Below are 18741 nucleotides of genomic sequence, written 5' to 3' on the forward strand. Positions count from 1 at the left end.
AAATTCTGTTTCCATTAGTTTGGGGTGGGGCCCAGGAATCGGCATTTGTAACTAAATTCCACGGTGATTTATGTCGCTGATAGTCCATGAACCATACTTTGAGAAACACTGCTCTATGGTCTCAGGGAATAAAAAGAAAAAAGGGGCTTCCGTGGTGGCGCAGTGGTTGGGAGTCCGCCTGCCGATGCAGCGTACACGGGTTCGTGCCCCGGTCCGGGAAGATCCCACATGCCGCGGAGCGGCTGGGCCCGTGAGCCATGGCCGCTGAGCCTGCGCGTCCGGAGCCTGTGCTCCGCAACGGGAGAGGCCATAACAGTGAGAGGCCCGCCTACCGCAAAAAAAAAAGAAAAAAGAAAAAAGAAGTTTTTCCCACCACTAATGTGCCATAAAAATTCTATAACATGCAGATGTAAAATTAAAGAGATTCAGATATTGAGTGATTCTATATTCAAGATGATTTATATGGTTCTTACCTACTTAAAGGCTTCAGAATCATTCTAAAGTGACATTTTATCCTTTTAACACTCGTGATATGGATGAATGTGCATAACACTCTTCCTTGGAGTCGTCTTAATCCCTCACAGAGATCGCTCTCTCTCTGGACTGTGGTACTTATCTCCCCCTTGGAGTACTGACAGACATTACCACTTCAATCTTATGTTGTTGTTTTACATGTCATTTGTGTCTCATTTCCCCAGCTGGACTTTAAGTCCAAAGGCAGGGACCAATGTCTTTTTTTGTTCTCTATCTTCCACAAGCATGTTGTAAAGGCTTTGTGAATGATATTTATTTCATGAATATATTTGAATGAATGGAGATACATCTAACTGTAGCCTAATACTCATTGATAAATTCTTTACCACAAGAGTGGCTCAAAATTACAGTTGTGAAAGGACTATTAGGCTATTAGGCTTTTAGCTTTAGAGTCTGACAGAGCAGTGTGTAGCTCTCAGGCCTATGAAAGTGCTATAATCTCTCTGAGCCTGTTTGCTCAGTTGTAGAGTGAATAACCCTTACCTTGCAGATTTGACATGGGGATTAAGAGAGAGTTCACAGGGTTCCTAGCAAAATGCCTAACACGTATGGCTCTCTTTAAACACCTATAGTTCTCTGTGCTTGCTCTTACTATTATATTTAAAAGTACCGAATAGAATAATAGATGGAACTGCCATAGATATTTATCTTCAGATGTAAAATAATAAAAACTGATTCTCTCTGAGCAAAGCAGATACCTTCTCTTCTCTTTTTCTGATTTTTTAAGGTCTAGCATTTTCAGCTTTAAGTAACAGACTGTCCAGAGGTTTGTGTGGGTTCCCTATGGAGATGGAGAAGGACACAAAGCAGCCATTTTACCAGTCCCAGGCTCTCACAGAGAGCAGTACAATCAGGGTTTAAGTTCATGCTTCACAAACCTCCTCTGTTCATGGCCGTGATGCTTGTGACTTTTCTCCCATTACTGAGAAGCGACCAGCACCCAGAATGAAGAATATGCATCCCACCTGAAACGAGAAGCAGGAACTTCCCCTTTTTTGTATTACAGATAGGAGATTCACCGCTCCAAGGAAAGAGTCAAACTTTGGGTCTCCCATGCAAGTCTTAGGAAAGCTGCTAGAAAGATGTGGACAAAAGTGGCGATCTGGGTTTGTTTATTCCTTTATAGCGTTGCTAGTTAGGTGTCAGAGAGTCTATGCTATGGAGGAAATAATATATATTATTTCTCGATAAAAATAGTAACTACAGTTTTATACCTGAAGGCAAAAAATTGAAACAAATAGCTAAGAATAAAGTGGATAGTGGTCAAATAAACCATGATACATTCACTTGATAGGATGGTAAACAATCATTTACAATGTTTACCAAGACATATGGAAATATGTCTAAGTAACAGCATATGGAATAACATGGAAAAATATAATAACATATTGGAAAATGCTTCTGAATACACTTTAAGTAAAAAACAGGGTAAAATTTAGTTTAGACTCAAGAGCTTTCTCCAACTCACGAGTGATGCAGAGCCTTCCCAGTCCTGCCTGCCTCTTACAATAGCCAATAAAAAGCCTGTACTTAGGTGGTGGGATTGTGACATCAGCAACAATCCAGCCAATCTCCCTGACGATTATTTGCGTAGTTTACACTTCCTAATCCAACGGAACCCAGTTTCTTTTAGGGAGAGCATTGAGTGGAAGTGGAAATCTCCAAAAGAAAGGGAAGAAAATTACATTAACAAAGGAATACTTGTAATGATGTTGGTATCAAAATACAGTGACCAAAATTATGATAACTGGTTTCTCAAGAGAGTACTTTTACCTTCTAAGCAAAGCACTCTAGTTAGTATGTTAAATCTTAAAATAGCTCTCTGACAACCCATTTGATGTTTAAATTTTTTTAAAGAATTTTTGCAGAATAGGATAATTAATTATCCTTGGATAATCTACAAGACTCTTGCTATTGGAAAAAGAGAAGCCTTTTATTTCTTAGAGTTAATTCATCTTACAAAAAGAAAACAAAAATCTACTTTATGCTTACCTGTTGATCTTGGCACCTTATCTTCCACAATTAAAGCTGCATCAGTTTTTCAAGGTAAATGAAGTGGCTGTCGACAAGGATAACAGGATTCCATAACCCTGATCTTTATCCTCCTTGTTTACACACTTATTGGTTTAGCAAATTTGATATTAGCAGGATTGCCCCCTTCCATTAGCCTAACTGGGATTTCCTTTCACAAAAAGCATTAAATTTAGTGGGATAATCCTGCCTTTCTCATGTGGCAGACAGTGGGCTTGGACAAGTTTGTTAATTATTTTTGTTTCATTCAGGTTTACTGAGCACATACCATGTGTCAGGTGTTTTCACAAGCACTGTCTAATTTAATCCTTAAAATAACCATGTGAAGATAGATATTATTAGCCCCTGTTTACAGATGAGAAACCCAAGGATGAGAGAGGTTAAGTGATTTGGTTGCCCAAGAACACACAGGGAGTAACAGAACCAGAATTCTTACATGTATTTTCTAACACCAGTTAGAAAGACCAGTGTCCTTCCCACTACACCATGTTATTTAATTATAATTAACCAGTGGTGCCAAAGCAAAATGGAAAATGCTACTCCTACATATTGAATATAATCTCTTGTATTGTAAACCTGTAAATGTTTGTCTTATCTTGAATGTCAAAAGATAGTATGTGCCTATATTTTCCCAAGAAACCTAGAATGATAGAATGATTTAATCCTTTAAACAAAATTCCAGTCAAAGTATTTTCAAGTTCTCTTTATTTTAGGTACTCAAGAATCGACTATGACTAATGAAAATTTGTCATCAGCTTCAAACTGGTGGTTGCAGGTCACACAGCTCTCTACACAACTTCTCACCCAAACTTCTTCGGCAGCAGCATATTTTTTCTATAATATGACACTCAGTGAAAGTCAGAAATGGGTGAGACACATTTGAACTCCCAAGGATAGAACCACTGGAGTGGAATGTTCAATGTTTTGAAGCTGGATGACATCTCTGTTTAAAACCAGGGACCTCACTCTGTGCCAGGCAATGTCTAAGTGCTTTACATATATTACCCAACACCCTATAAGGTTGGTATCCCCACTTCTCAAAGAGGAAACTGGGGCTTAAAGAGGTTAGACAACTTGCCTCCAATCACATGGTCAGTGGAGAGCAGAGCCAGGATTTGTCCCCAAGCAGTCTGGCCACAGAGTCTGAGCTCTTAAGCTCTGCACAATGCTGCCTCTCCAAAATGGAATGTAAAGCATTGGCTGATTTCATGAAACCCACCACTTTTTTGTTGACCTGCTAAATATGGCCACAAACGGGAAATCTGTCCATCAGGCTATGGGTACATGAAAATATTATAAACATCAAATTCAAGGTCAACTTCAACCTAGTATGGAAATGAGACATAATTCAAAATGATTATGGTCTCTGCTCCCTTAAAGCTTCACACCAACTGCCTCCACTTTTCTTCAGCCTAGAGTCAGGTCATGAACATGTGTCCACATGTGCTCACCATTTGCCACCCAGGGTCTGTAGGGCCCCTGCACTTCACTGGGGCGAGTCAGGCAGGGGGCAGTAGACTCTGACATCTTGCACTGAGGTCATCTGCCCCCACTGGTTCTATCTACTCCTGCCACCGACTTCAAAGGCACATTCTGCCTTTCCCTCACCATTGAAAATGCTAAAGGCTTGTGGCCTTGTGTTTCCACATTGTGCCTGATACTGTGTAGTGGAGGTGGGGGTGGTTCTACATTTCCAGCCCATCCTAAATTCCTGTTTTCTAGAAATGGAGCTGCCTTGTTTAGAAAGTAGCTGCTAGACTGAAGTAAATTCTTAACAACTTAGGCTCTTCTAGGACACACATTAAAATGAGTGGGAAAAAGACAGAACAGAGTCAGGAGACTTGCAGACTAGTAGGACTGAAGTGAGGCCAGAATGGTATGATGGGTGTGAAAGAGACTGGGAAACTGTGAAACACTTTAGAGATCACTGTGACTCACTGACTGAGTGGCCCCTTCACTACAGTCTAGGCCAGTGCTTCTCAAATGTTAGCTTACATCAGAATTACCTGGAGGACTTGTTAAAACAGATTTTGGGGCCCACTATTTTTGATTCAGTAGGTCTGGATGGTGTCCAATAATTTGCATTTCTATCAAGTTTCCAGGTGATGTGATGCTGATGCTGCTGGTCCCAGGACCTTACTTTGAGAACTGTTCGTCTAGGCTGCTGGGTGGACGAAAACCATGGTATCCACAGTTAGCACAGGGTAGGCACTCATATGGCGTTGTTATTATTACTAGGCTGAATATTTTGGTAATCCCAGTATTTGCTCCCTTGTGCCTCCAGATTAGTCGGCGCAGTTTGGCTGAGATTTATGGGAAAAAGAGATTGCATTCCTTTCCTCTCTTCCATGTCTCACTCAACCTCCTGCCATAAATACCCCTTCTTATTTAAAAGCTGCTTCACAGTTCGCAAAAAACTCTCACATACATTATTGTGTTCAAAAATGAAATACATTCTCATTTCTGAGCATAAAGCTGAGACTCATAAGATAGTTTACTTAAAGTGGGGGGAAGGGAAGGGGCGATGGGGCAGAACACCCGCTTTCTTCTGCTTGCATTCGCAGCTCTGAATGTAGGCATTGGTAGGTGTTTCAGGTCAAATGTCAGAGGGGATCCGCGTCTTCCTCATTGAAGAGATGTCATAATGTGCAAAGTTAGAGCAAAAAAGCAGCGATGATAAGCATCCCTATTCTTCTCCTCCCCGCCAAATAAAATAAGTGGGTGGGGGGAACCCCGACAGAGTCCTTCCTGGAAGACTCACGCATCTGAGTGAGTTTTAGCAGATCCTCACGCATCTGCTAAAACCGCGTTCCATTGGCCAGCCGCCCCTAGTCTCCACTCCGCAGCCCGCTCTCTGCAATGCTAAAACACAGCAGCCTTGCCCTCCAGACCTCTCCGGGGGGACTGCACGATGCAACCAACCCTAAAAACGTGGCCGCGCGACGCCCCCCTCAGCCCTCCGGGCTTCCCATTGGCCCGTTGCCGTTGTCACTCCCTCCTTGCCTCGCCTTCCCCCTCCCGGGCCGAGGCACTGGGCGGGGTAGGTTGCGCGCTTGCCGCTGGCTCTGGCGGCGGTCGAGGCTTTGCAGCAGGCGGCGCGGAGGGCGGGGAGTGGGTCTAGCGCGCGCGCGCGGGGGAGGGGCGGGGCGCGGCGAGCTGCGGGCTGCGCTGCCGGCCAGTGTGGGGCGGGGGCTCGCGGCAGGGCTGGGGGCCGCAGTCGGCGCCGAGGGCTGCCGACGAGGACCTGCCCGGCCGGCCGCGCCATGCCTGCCGCGCCCAGCAGCCCGGCCCGCCGGGAGGGATGCGCTGTGCCGCCCAGCTCCCCTCCGCCCGGCCCTTGCCCTGAAGCAGAAAGTTTGGGGGCTGGGGGCTATCTCCTCCCGCTCCAATGACTGCCCAAGGACTCCTGCTGCCCAGCCTCGATTGTGATCTGTCTCCGCTCCCCAGGTCGTAATGAACTATTCCAAGCTGTAACCAAGGCTCCCCTCCTCTCCCCTCTCTCACCCTCCTTTAAAAAGGTTTATTTTTTTAATTCAAGAAATTGTGATCCGCCGACTCCCCTCCTCGTTAATCATTTAGACCCCGAGCCTCGTTTCTGAGTGTAAGAGGGGGTGCGGTCTCCCCCAAGAAGGCGCGCTGGAAGGACAGATTCCCCTTGCCGACCCACATACACCATGAAGAGGTGCAAATCGGACGAGCTGCAGCAACAACAGGGTGAGGAGGATGGAGCTGGGCTGGAAGATGCAGCTTGCCACCTGCCGGGCGCGGACCTCCGGCCTGGGGAGGCCACGGGTGCTAACTCCGCTGGCGGGCCAACTTCGGATGCGGGCGCTGCCGCGGCGCCCAACCCGGGTCCCCGAAGCAAGCCTCCCGATTTAAAGGTGAGCGCAGACCCTCCCCTTACGAGTCCAGCCGGCGACTTAGCTTTCCCCGCCCCACGCAGAAGTGCTTTAACAGGATAAAAGTGATGGGGAAGCCAGACAAAGGTCAGAGAGAATGAGCGGATGTTGGGCCAGACCCTGTGCTGGACGTCAGGTACCATTTGTGCCTCTTTCTTTCAGCTTATTTCGGGCCTCTGTGTTTGTTCCTCATTATTCAGCAGACGTTCTAGTGACTTACGCATCCGAGATTGTTTGAATAATGTGTGTGAAGTGCTATTCGCAGACAAAGGGCTGGAGAAATCCAAGATGCTAACTAAAAAGTTGACATCACTTTCCCTCCTGTAAAATGGCAGGGGAAGACAACGACAGCGTGGGAGCCCAAGCAAAAGGCCGTTAGTTTCCTTTGCTGAATTAGTTTCCTCCTTTGGGGACCTTCCTGGAGTGAAGCTCAGTTTGTCCATCTGTGAAAGGGGAGTGTGGGTTTCTTGCCGTTAGGTGGAGCCAGAGGTTAAGCTAGTGCTTGGAGATCCCTGCCCGCTTGCTAAACCAACCCCAGCGTGGAGAACTGACAGGTGGCCGCTTAGTGCTTAGGCTGGTTTGGGGCCTCGGTTCAAGTTGCACACACGCAGAGCCGGCATTTAGAACCAGGATCCGAAAGAGGAGATTGCATGCAGCTGGGAGTCCTTTATTTTCCAGCCTGAGGTTGCCGAGACAATTATTGAGCTGTATTGGATGTCTCTATATTAATTAAAACAGCAGCTGTGATAAATAATGCACCTTTGCTGGAGCTGCCACAGGGACTGCAGGCTCAGGCTTCTCAAGCCAGCTCACCACAGTGGTGAGAGAGATGTCAGCCCAAGGAAGGAACTTAGATGCATCGGAGATTGATGCCTGGGGTCATTTTCTCCAGAGAGGGTGCAAGGTCTTAGCTAGGGGAGCAAAAGGACTCCGACCGTTATGTTAAATAAAGCCTGTATCCTATGGCAGCAGCCACTAAGGAGCTCACCAGAATAAACCAATGACATTCCTCGTTTGGCCTGAGCGGCACAGAGTCAGGAAGTTTAGAGCGCAGGTGAGTGTGCTCTTACCTGTGTGTTACCTGTCTGTGTTTCTTGGGGAGGGGTGAGAAGGTGACTGCTACCTCCATGTATGTACTTTAAAAATTTGTGGTAGTTATTGGAATGTGACCTCTGGTTTTGCTGCTGTCCTTTTCAGAGTTTTGGGGCTAGCCTTATGTCTAAGATGAGCTCCACTGGGTAGGCTGTGCGCAGGAAGTCCTTGGTACCTGGCACACCTGCCACTTCTGAGCCCACCCTGTGTGGTCAGGAGGTGTGGTTCCTGTTTTAACTGAGATGGTGAAGGGAAAGAGCTGCTCTTAATGCTGATGTGGGGAGGGGGCCAGCCTTCTGCTGCAGACTTCATCTTCATTCTGGGCCGATCCAGATGGGTCTGGCCAGCAAACCCTGATTCCTTGACCAGGTGGGATTCTCACGCTGAGTCCACGAGCAGCAGCCTTGGAAACTCCCCGACTCTTCAGCTCAGGCAGCACTGGAAACGGCCAGCTCCATTCATTCCCCCAGCTGCCTTCCTGAGGGAAGGTGGACTGGTTGTGGTATGGGGCTGCAGTGTCTTTGTCTCTGTAGATAAAGCTGCTTAAAGAAGCTCGTTCATCTCCACCCTCTTATACTCCCTCTCTTTTTCTCTCTCTCTCTTTTTTTTTTTTGTGACACTCTCATTCTGGTTGGGGCAGACATAGCAACAACTCTACATTTGATGTTAAATGCTGACTTTCCCCGAACCAAAATTGAGATCAGGTGTGAGAAAAGATGTTGTCCTTCCAAGTAATCCTCCACCCCCACCAGAAAGCGTATCACCGAGGTGACCACCGGCATGTGGACCCAGGCTGGCAGCCCAGAGAAAACCTAGCTGCTGCCTGCTCAGTGGGAGCACAGGGAGACAATCAGGGCCTTTTCCTGTTTATCTCTGTCTGCTTTATCACGTGTTTACAGCGTAGGGACTTCAGAACCAGGCATGAACTTGGGGGCTGTCGCAATTTGATTTGCTCTGTGATCTCAGGCACATCACTCAACTTTTCTGAGCCTTTTTTCTGGGGGAAAGGGACCAGGAATATTGAAGTGTGTCCAAACTTGTTTACCAGTGCTGGCACAGTTTTCCAATGATGGAAAAATTCCATCTTCGGCTCTAGCACTGGGTAGAAGCTAACTTGTTTTAGATTTGATGGTGGTACCAAAACGGGGTAAGTTTGATTTTTAACACCCCCCCTGTCTCATACCTGTGTTTGGCCTGGAGCAACCAGCAGTTCTGGCTTGCTTTTGTTTTCATTTTAAACTTTGGAGATAGGAACTTTTGGTCCCTTAAGTCCCACTTCTGTTTTCTTGTGACAGCTCCAGGCATTGTGATGGATTAGGTGCAATGGAGGAAATCATCTTGAGAAAGGGGGGGAAAAAAAAAAGGCTTTGTGTGAAGCACCTCCGAGGAAGTTGTGCAGAGGGAGAGGAGAGAACTTTGGTCTGAATGTGCCCTAGCTAGTGGCAGCCAGAGCTTTCAGGGACTCCCGTGGTCTCCCTCCATGGTCCTTCAGTGTTGTGGAGAACCGCACTGTAAATTTCTCCTATGGTGGCCCGGGATCTGTGATTATGGGGTGGGGAGGACCAGTGAAAAGAAGGAAAAATAATTAAGCAGCAATCTTAAAGGAGCACTCATAAAACTGTAACTGTATGCAGGTACTTTGGGGGCCTTCTCAGCTACTGCACACATTTGATGTGACCTTCAGGGGTGATCTTGGCAGACGCTCCTGCAACAGGAGCCCAACAATTCAGAGTCACATCCCCTGCCCCGTGTGGCTTGGATTCCTGTTGAACCACTTGAGTTCATGTCTTGATTCATTTGTGATCATTATCCAGTCCTTTGCTGCTGCCAGGTTCCTTGCTAGTTGGGAGGAGATGCTAGATTGCTGGTCACAGAGTGTCGGCTGACCAAAAGTACACCAAGATTTTCCGGCAAGTAAATGCAGTACCAGTGAGAGTGGGAGTGGGAGGGGCTCAGGGAAAAACTGCAGAAAGGGACACGAAGCACACGTTCCTGTTAAAAATACACCATGTGGTAGATGTTGCTGAAGCCTGGGATGAGTGGCTCAGCACGAGAGTCAGCTGGCTCTGTCCTGATGCCTCTTAGAATCCCGAGGGCAGGGGAGGAAATCGCAGACCTCTCCACCTCTCCCCAGCCTTTTCTGAAAGGAAGGCTCTGGGTTTGCTGGCTGGAGGCCTTCCCCTAGACTTCCCCTGAGGTTCTCTTTCCCCTCACAAAAGCCCCTGCAAACAATTTCTCCAGGGATTTCTGAACCATACTAATATTTTTTCCTGGAAGAAGAAGGGGGTGCTCTGAGTTGCACCATTCCAATCCTGGTTCGAAGTGCTTTTTATTTTTAATTTTTATGTATTTATTTTTGGCTGTGTTGGGTCTTTGTTGCTGCACGCGGGCTTTCTCCAGTTGTGGTGAGCGGGGGCTACTCTTCGTTGCGGTGCGCGGGCTTCTCATTGAGGTGGCTCCTCTTGTTGCAGAGCACGGGCTCTAGTCACGCGGGCTTCAGTAGTTGTGGCACACAGGCTCAGTAGTTGTGGCTCTGGGGCTCTAGAGCGCAGGCTCAGTAGTTGTGGCGCACGGGCTTAGTTGCTCCGCGGCATGTGGGATCTTCCCGGACCAGGGCTCGAACCTGTGTTACCTGCATTGGCAGGCGGATTCTTAACTACTGCACCACCAGGGAAGCCCCTTGAAGTGCTTTTGACTCAGGACTCATTTGGGTTCTTTCATCCACACCATTCACTGGTCTTCCTGTCTGCTCAGAGTGAAGAGCGATTAGAAACCAAAGAGCTGAGGGAAAGTCGCAACTGAATCCTATACGATTCTCCTTGCTGGCTCGCAGCCTGTGCTGATCACAGATGCGTCACCTGCGCCTGATGCCCCTTGTTTGTTCAGCGGTCCAATAGAGAGCCTGCCAGCAAGGGGTTCATGGGTTAACAGATACTGATGCCTTCATCGGGGAAGGCATGTTTTAAATTGTGAAACACGACATCCATATAAAAGTGTCTGAAAACATATGTACCCCTTAAATAACAACAGCAAAACAGACACCCCGTCTACCTGCCACCCAAATTAAGAGAGAGAACATTGACATTCCCAAGAAGCCCCTGCTTATTTTTATCTTTTATTTATTTATTTTTAAGGCCCAGGGTTTTAGTAAAATTAATGGGCCTCAGTTTCTCCACTTTTTCAATGGAGAAGACAGGCGACTTCGTGGGAATGCGGGCGGGATGGAGGGTTGTGTGTGCTCTGGGACCCTGAGGAAGGGTTCTGATGGTAGGGCAGGGCTCTATGTGGCCTTGCTGCGTCATGAGGCCCCCAGCTCTCCTTCAGAAGTGATATGTTCAGGTGTGAAGATTCCCACAGCCTCAGGTGGGAGCAGGACCCCTGGGAGAGGTTTCATCAGGGGAGGTAGGATTGCGGTAGACCTAAGCACAAGGAAATGGGAAATCAGTTCTTTGGCAGCAGGCACTGCCTCTGCCTCCAGGCAAACAGGGTAAAGCACTTGCAAGAAAGTCATCCGTTGAAGCACATGTAAGTTTGAGGGTGCTTCGAGCATCACTGATGGAATCAGAAACATATGGGCTTCATCAGAAGAGGTGAACTTAGAGCAAGTTGTAAAGGGTGGAGACGTTAATTACCAAAGAAGAGGAGAGCACTTTCTAAGTGGGGGAAGTGAAAGGGCACGTGCCAGGTCCTTTGTAAAGTCAGTGCCCTTTTTTGACTGGACAGCAGTTCCCCAGCCCTGTAAATAGTCAGGAACAGTGGAGGGTGGTGAAGAATGCAGAGGGTGCCTGTTTTTGTCCCACCTGGACCTAATGTGAGGAGGGCAGAGGGTCCTAAGGCCTGGGGTTGTCCCTCTCCTACCCCCTCTGCCATCAGGAATTTTCAGAGCAGCGCTGGATATGGGCTTGGGAGGAGGAATTGGTGGCCGACGGGAAAGCATGTGGTGAACGAAGCTGTCTGTTCTCCTGCCACATGTTGGGTTCTAGATGAATTCCCAGCTGCCCTTGTTCCAGTGGGAACTGTCGTGCAGGCTCGGTCGGCATTTACAGAATGTGCTGCTTTTCGTGTATTTAATTGTCTTAACTGCCAATCCCATTAACAAGAATCTCTCCGTCAACAAGGAATTGAAACATTTGATAGGACCTGAATTTGGGGTTGAAGTTTTAAAAAAGTGTGGGTGTCAGGAGCAGGGGGAAAAATATCTCAGGTGGCTTCTCAGTGGTGGTCTTGGAGGCCAACTCAAAATTCATGCCTATTTTCATCTCTCCTCTAAGAAAGACATCTCGCTTTGAAATGCTCATGGATGAGGAGGGTGCATTCTTAGAATGAGGCCATACTAGGCAGGGTCCACCTTTATCAGACAAACACTTAAGCCTCTCTGCATGTTGAAAAGTTAAAACAAAGCTGTTGAGGGATTGCAGTTATGTTTTGTGATTGTGTGAGAAAGACAATATTTGACTTTTCAAACCAAATGGCTAAAAGCTTCCTTATTCCAGCCAAGCTGGCTGAATGATGTCCACCTGGAAAACAAAGCTGGCTGTGAGAACATTAAGCCTTGACCTAAGCCATTTGTGAGGACAGTAAACACATTCAGGCTCCTGGGTCTGTGTTCATCTTTTTTTGTTTTTTTTTTTTTTTTGCGGTACGCGGGCCTCTCACTGCTGTGGCCTCTCCCGTTGCGGAGCACAGGCTCCGGACGCACAGGCTCAGCGGCCATGGCTCACGGGCCCAGCCCCTCCGCGGCATGTGGGATCTTCCCGGACCGGGGCACGGACCGTGTCCCCTGCATCGGCAGGTGGACTCTCAACCACTGCGCCACCAGGGAAGCCCTGTGTTCATCTTTTTCCAGGCAATTACTAAGATGATAGACTGAGACGAGGTTTTAACTGCAGCAGGAGGGATCTGGGTTAGACACAAAAAACTGTGTGAATGAGCATTTTAAATCTTTGGAAAAGATAGTTGTCTAAGGATTAAATCGCCTTTTTAAGATGGTCTTGTAGATGCACACAGTTTCCACTCAGAAAATAATTAAGTAGCAATGGCCATGTTTGTGTTAAGGTCTCTCCCCCTACTATTGGGGGCACAAAGATAATAGATGTTATAGCTCCTGCCCTCCATTTGCTCATGGAGGATTCCATCCAGAAGCAGGTGAAAAGTTGGATAACAGTTTGACAGAGCCGTGTCACAAGGCAGAACATGATTAATTGCGAGATGAGTGGTGCAGATGACGAGTTCAGAGCAGGAGTTCAGAGCAGGGTGGTGAGGTCACTTTAGACCGGCATGGTCAGACAGGCTGTATGGGACGGGGGGCAGTGAATGGAGTGTAGGATAAGAGGCAGAGAGAGGGCACACCGCGAAGATACTTTTAATCAGAATCTTTTAGGACTTCCCTGGCGGTCCAGTGGTTAAGACTTCACCTTCCAGTGAGGTGGGTGTGGGTTCAATTCCTGGTTGGGGAGCTAAGATTCCCACATGCCTCGCGGCCAAAAAACCAAAACATAAAACGGAAGCAAGGGCTTCCCTGGTGGTGCAGTGGTTGAGAGTCCACCTGCCGATGCAGGGGACACGGGTCCGTGCCCTGGTCCGGGAAGATCCCACATGCCGCGGAGCGGCTGGGCCCGTGAGCCATGGCCGCTGAGCCTGCGCGTCCGGAGCCTGTGCTCCGCAACAGGAGAGGCCACAGCAGTGAGAGGCCTGCGTACCGCAAAAAAAAACAAAAAAAAACGGAAGCAATACTGTAACAAATTCAATAAAGATTTAAAAAATGGTCCACATCAAAAAAAAATCATTAAAAGAAAAATCTTTTATGCTGATAAAAGTTGAGCCGATTCTGCCTTAAGATCCGCTGCATGAGGTCACCTTGCCTGACTTGCACTGGCTCGGGCAGAATTCTCTGAGCCTAAAGGAATGAGGAATTAAAATAAAATTGAGAATGGGGAAATCACTTGCCCCTGAGTTGAGATCTGTTTGTTTAATGTCAGCTGGGATGCTGGGGAAGAAAAAAATGCTTCCAAAAATCTTTCATCACTGTGTTTCTAAGAGAAACAGTTGCAGCCGCTCACTCTTCATCATTGTGGCCATCAGCGCCAAACCTGGGGTGGCAGTTCCTCTCCTGCTCCAACCCCAGGCTCCCCATCCAAGGCCTCCTAAGGGCAATTGAAGACTTCTGCAATCCACTTTGTATCTCCAGAGTAGGACTCTGTGGGTTTTTTTACAGCGATTAGCTCTCTAATGCTGGCCCTGTTTCCATAGAGACCCTATAAATAGAGGAACGTTGGCGACCTAGGCTTGCTAAGGCTCACGGTAACCCAATCACCCCCTGAACCCTCCCAGCCGGACCTGTGGTGGGGCAGAGGGAGTTTCAAACCCAGGCAGGAGGAGGGGATGTGCAGTCAGCTCTGCGGTCAGCTGCCAGGTGGGATAATTAACTCTAGGTTAGTGTCACTTTTAAAGATCCTTTCAGCTCTAATGGGAGTTGTTAAGAACACAGGGACTTGGAGGAATTAGAAGCTGCTTCTGGCTATTTTAAACCAGATGGTGCCAAAGTCACTGCACCCCGAAGCATTTTACTTTTGACCTCATGCAGCTGTGTTTGCAGCTTTTGGAGCAGACTTCCCCTTTGGGGGACCCACACCCAGGGAGGAAAGGGGATGAAGCCTAACTGTTCAGAGACCACAGCCTTCTCAGGAAGGATCTTTCGGAAACCATCTAGCCTACGCTTTCTTCCTGAGACGATGATAGCACTCCAGGGAGATGGCGTCCTTTCTGCCCTTTAAGATAGTTCAGGGAAAGACAGCAAGCTTCTGTCATTTACCTGCCCAGGCACAGGCACCTGGCCTCAGGATGCTCTCCATTCTGCCTTGCTTCTGGCCTCTGGGCAGTTCTGGGACAGCCCTTGCTTGTTCTCATGGATCAGGAGAGCTGTTTGTGTCTCATCTCTAGCTCTGAAACGTCTCAGCTCTCTTTTCCTAATAAATACATGGCTTCATTTGGCCACCAAAATGGTTTCTGGCAGCTGGGGAAAAGCAATAGTCAATGTGGAGAAGCAAGTGACATTTAGTAGCTGGAACCTGTTAGTCAGAGCAGGTGGTGCTTTCTGCCGCGTTGGTGGCTGAGTTCCCTCAAGCTAGTCACCATGGTTTTCCTCATTTCCAAAACTTGTGGCTGGTTATGTGTATGTGCTGGTTTCCTTTTCTTTCTTTCTTTCTTTTTTTTTTTTTTTTGAACACTTACTCACCGTGTTATGTCAAAACTCCTTAACTCTCTCCTCCCTGACACCCACATGCAGAAACAGCCCAGCCCATGTCTTATAGGTGAGGGAAAAACCCCTGCATTTGGTGCCATCTCTCTCCCCCCATTATTCTTTGTCTTCTTTTTTGTTCTTTTCCCTCATCTCTACCATAGACTTTAGCAGACTCCTCAGCGCTGCTGGGGCAAAGGTCCTGGGGTCACCCTGGCTTTCCTTTACCTGCAGAACAGATGGGAAGGTGGGAAAGGAAAACCCACACTGGTTACAGGTCTTGCCCCAGTCCTACAATGTGGCACGGGAAGATTCACCGCTGCAGTTCAGGGGGCGGAACCCCCCGTGGCCCAGGCATTTTTGTTTTGTTTTGATCCTGCCTGTGATACTGTTCTGGGACACATGTGAATACTGTATCTGCTTTAGTCTCGGGATCAGTGTGTGAGCCAGTGAAGGTAACTTAGACTAGGAGTTGGAGATTCTTCTGTGTGACTGGGATGAGCCCCTTAACCGTGCTGTGCTGCAGTTTCTTCATCTGCAAAATGAAGACACTGATGCTCTGTGACATCCTGCCTCCTGGGCTTAGGCTAGCGTCAGGTTAGAGTGACAGCACACATTGGAAAGCACTTTGAAAAATGCTGTTGTATGATAGTAAAAGTAATTTGACCAAGGATTTTAGGATTCAAAGCAGTATAGCAGACAGTGGTGGCTGCTGTCCCCAGCGCCTGCCCCCTTCTCCCGAGGCTCAGGGAGAGGACATGCCTTGGGACTCCGGTGCCGTCTTTTGAAGGGAACCCTGTATCTGAGTGGATGTGGAAGAGGGGCCTCAGTGTTGGAGAAACTAGGCTAGGAGTGGTGGGGAGAGGAGAAAGAGGCTTGGAATAGAATGTGCTAGAAAGACAATTTGTAATATGTAATGTGACCATTTAGCAGAAGTTGCTGGGCAAATGCCAGAGCCAACTGGCCCCATCTACGGTGCCTGCAGGATGGTCTGCTATCAGCTTGGGCCCGACGAGGAGGAGGGTGTCCTGGCCTGTCTCTGGTCCAGAGGCTGCAGGATCGGCCATTTCCAAGTCCGGCGGAGTGCGCTCCTCAGTCCGGCCTGCCTTGGATGGGGTGGTTTTACCCTGAGCAGACTCTGCCTCAGGCTGGCCCCGAGGAGATGGTAGCTCCCGTCGGGAGACCTGGCACTGTGAAACCTAGCATCTGCGGGGCTGCCCCGGGATTAAATTCTCGAGAAGGAGTAATGGTCACCTTAATTTCCTCACCTAAAAATGGAAATGTTGCTGCTGTTGCCTTTATTAGTTTCTGGGAAAATCAAGTGAGAGAACGCAGGAGAAAGAGCATATTGAAAACTGTAAACCGTTAGTTCATGGTGAGCTGTGATGATATAACTTATCTGGCCTGTAAAATGGGTTGTACAAGGGCCCCACCTACTTTGAGGATTGTGGGGCTACTCAAACGAGGTGAAAACGGAAAATCCTGCACTTTGACGTAATCCGCAATAGTGTGCATTGTTACTGACATCAGATGTAAGTGCAGCTTACATCTTAACAGTAGTGTCTGCACAAACCACACTGAGGTGTGAAGTTAACAGTGAGAGTGAGGTCAGCTAATTCAGAAGATCTGAGGATGGTCTTCTCCTTGGTGTCTGCATGGTTCAAGTTTTCTGCTCTGTAAGTTTGTTTCTAGAAAAAAAAGAAAAACCAGCACTTGTAATTCTTTGCAAGGTGTCGTAGATGACCGAGGCTGCCTCCTGAGGTGATGAGTTGTTCCTTACAGATGAAGACATTGAACCCCATGTGGCTGGGTTCTGAGCTTCCCTCTCAGGAGTTACAGAGTGGGCGTTCTCACCTGGTCCTCAAAGTCCCACCCCTCCTCCTGTTGGCTCTGAGGCTTTCTGCCGAGGGTTCGGCTCCGCCACATGAGCCGACCCCCTGACAGAAGCAGCTGTCTGGAGTTATCCCACACGTTGCCTCGCCCTGGCCGGGTGGTTGGGCCGCCTCTCGCTGAGCAGTGGCGCCTGGGGAGCAGGTGGAACATCTCAGCGGCAGAGCTAAGAGGGAAGGCTGGGGCCAGTGCAGCACTGGGCTCCAGAGCCCCTTTGGTTTGTTCCAGTCTGAGTGGAAAGACACTAAGACTGTATTCTGATTGTCTTCTAAAGAAGTGGTCACGTTACCGACCGCACTACAAGGTATGCCTATTGAGGTAGTTTATTTACTTTTTTAACATTTACCAGTTTATTATACAGGATACAGATGAACAGCCAGATGAAGAGGCACATACGGTGAGGTTTGGAAGGTCTTGAGTACAGGAGTTTCTCGGGCCCTTGGACTGGGATGTGTCACCCTCCTGGCATGTGGAAGTATTCACCAACTCGGAAGCTTCAGTAAAATTTATTTTACGGCTATGTCAGGAATGAGATTGGCTATAAATAAGAGGAAATTATTCTAGAGTTGTACAGATAAAGATAGACTTGTTTATTTCATGAACCAAGAATCCCAGCGTAGTCATTCACAGCTGGGTTGGTGATTCCATAAGGCCTTCAAGTTCCCAGGCCTGTTGTTGGGGGCTTTACCATCTGTGTGTAGGTCTTCATCGTCGTGCCAGTTACTTGCAGTTGCAAGACGGCTGCTGCATCTCCAGGCATTGCCTCCACGTTCCAGATGGGAAAAGTAAAAAGGGCTAGTACCTTTATTAGGTAAGCAAAAGTTTCCCCAGAAACGCTCACCTTGCTTTTCATTGGCCCAAACTATGTCACGTGTCTACTCCTAGCTGCAAGGGGGTCTGATGAAGCAAGAATTTTTAGCATGGCACAATAAGGCCATGCAATTTGGTAAGGAAGAAAGGAGAATAGTTATTGGTAGGTCATTAGCAATATCTGCTACAATTGTATAACCTGATTGTATGACCCTGATTTTCCCAGGGAGTGTTGCAATGAGGCGTCTTTGGAAATGGATTCTTGGTGGGCCAAAAGAGCATCTGGAGGAAGGACCTAATTGGAAGGAGAAAGGGACTAGGGGATGGAGGGAGAATCAGTCCAGAGGGATAAACCTCATGAGCCAAGTGCTGCCCGCATGTGCCACTGAGCCCCAGACTGTAGGCACAAGGATATCATGACCAGTAATCCTGAACCGTGTGTGGATTTGGAATGTCCTGTGGGAAGCCATACAGGTACTTTTCTTTGTGAATGAGAGGAATTGGTCTGGGTTGCCACCTTTCTGCAAGGTGACCTTTAAGGCATGACAGGACATTCATGGGGATCTTCCAGATTCAGATGGCTGTAGGAGCTACACTCATATCCCAGGAAGGGACCCCTCACCTCTGCCCGCAACCGACTAGGCGTTCGAGAGCTTTCCACTCACCAGATTCTTCATCTTTCCTCCTTAAGAAAATCCAGCAGCTCTCAGAGGGCTCCATGTTTGGCCACGGCTTCAAGCACCTGTTCCACGGCCGCCGCCGGTCACGGGAGAGGGAACACCCGACGTCTCAGGATTCCCAGCAGCAGCATCCGCAGGGCATGTCCGACCATGACTCCCCAGACGAGAAGGAGCGCTCCCCGGAGATGCACCGCGTCTCCTATGCCATGTCCCTGCACGACCTGCCCGCCAGGCCCACTGCCTTCAACCGCGTGCTGCAGCAGATCCGCTCCCGGCCCTCCATCAAGCGGGGTGCTAGCCTGCACAGCAGCAGTGGGGGTGGCGGCAGCGGGGGCAGTAGCCGGCGCACCAAGAGCAGCTCCCTGGAGCCTCAGCGTGGCAGCCCCCACCTGCTGCGCAAGGCCCCCCAGGACAGCAGCCTGGCCGCCATCCTGCACCAGCACCAGTGCCGCCCCCGGTCTTCTTCCACCACTGACACGTCCCTGCTGCTGGCTGATGGTGGCAACCTCTTGGTCGAGGAGGCCGAGGGTCTCAGCGACAAGGTGAGGCGGGGCAAGAGGAGGGCCTT

General features: G+C 48.5%; 1 protein-coding gene across 1 annotated transcript in view; it reads left to right on the top strand.

Annotated features, from left to right (window-relative positions):
• Positions 1 to 6239: 6239 nt before the first annotated feature.
• TMCC2 (transmembrane and coiled-coil domain family 2) overlaps positions 6240 to 18741 on the top strand; it is a gene marked incomplete at both ends in the record, with an annotated part of 35326 nt that continues 22824 nt past the window's right edge. Inside the window, 2 exons of the mRNA XM_082833388.1 lie at positions 6240 to 6446; positions 18185 to 18715. Of these exons, the coding sequence (XP_082689514.1) occupies positions 6240 to 6446; positions 18185 to 18715 (738 nt within the window). The remainder of the gene's footprint in view (positions 6447 to 18184; positions 18716 to 18741) is intronic.

Source organism: Leucopleurus acutus, assembly GCF_964270905.1.
Source record: "Leucopleurus acutus genome assembly, chromosome: 2".
In the NCBI taxonomy this organism is placed as follows: domain Eukaryota; kingdom Metazoa; phylum Chordata; class Mammalia; order Artiodactyla; family Delphinidae; genus Leucopleurus; species Leucopleurus acutus.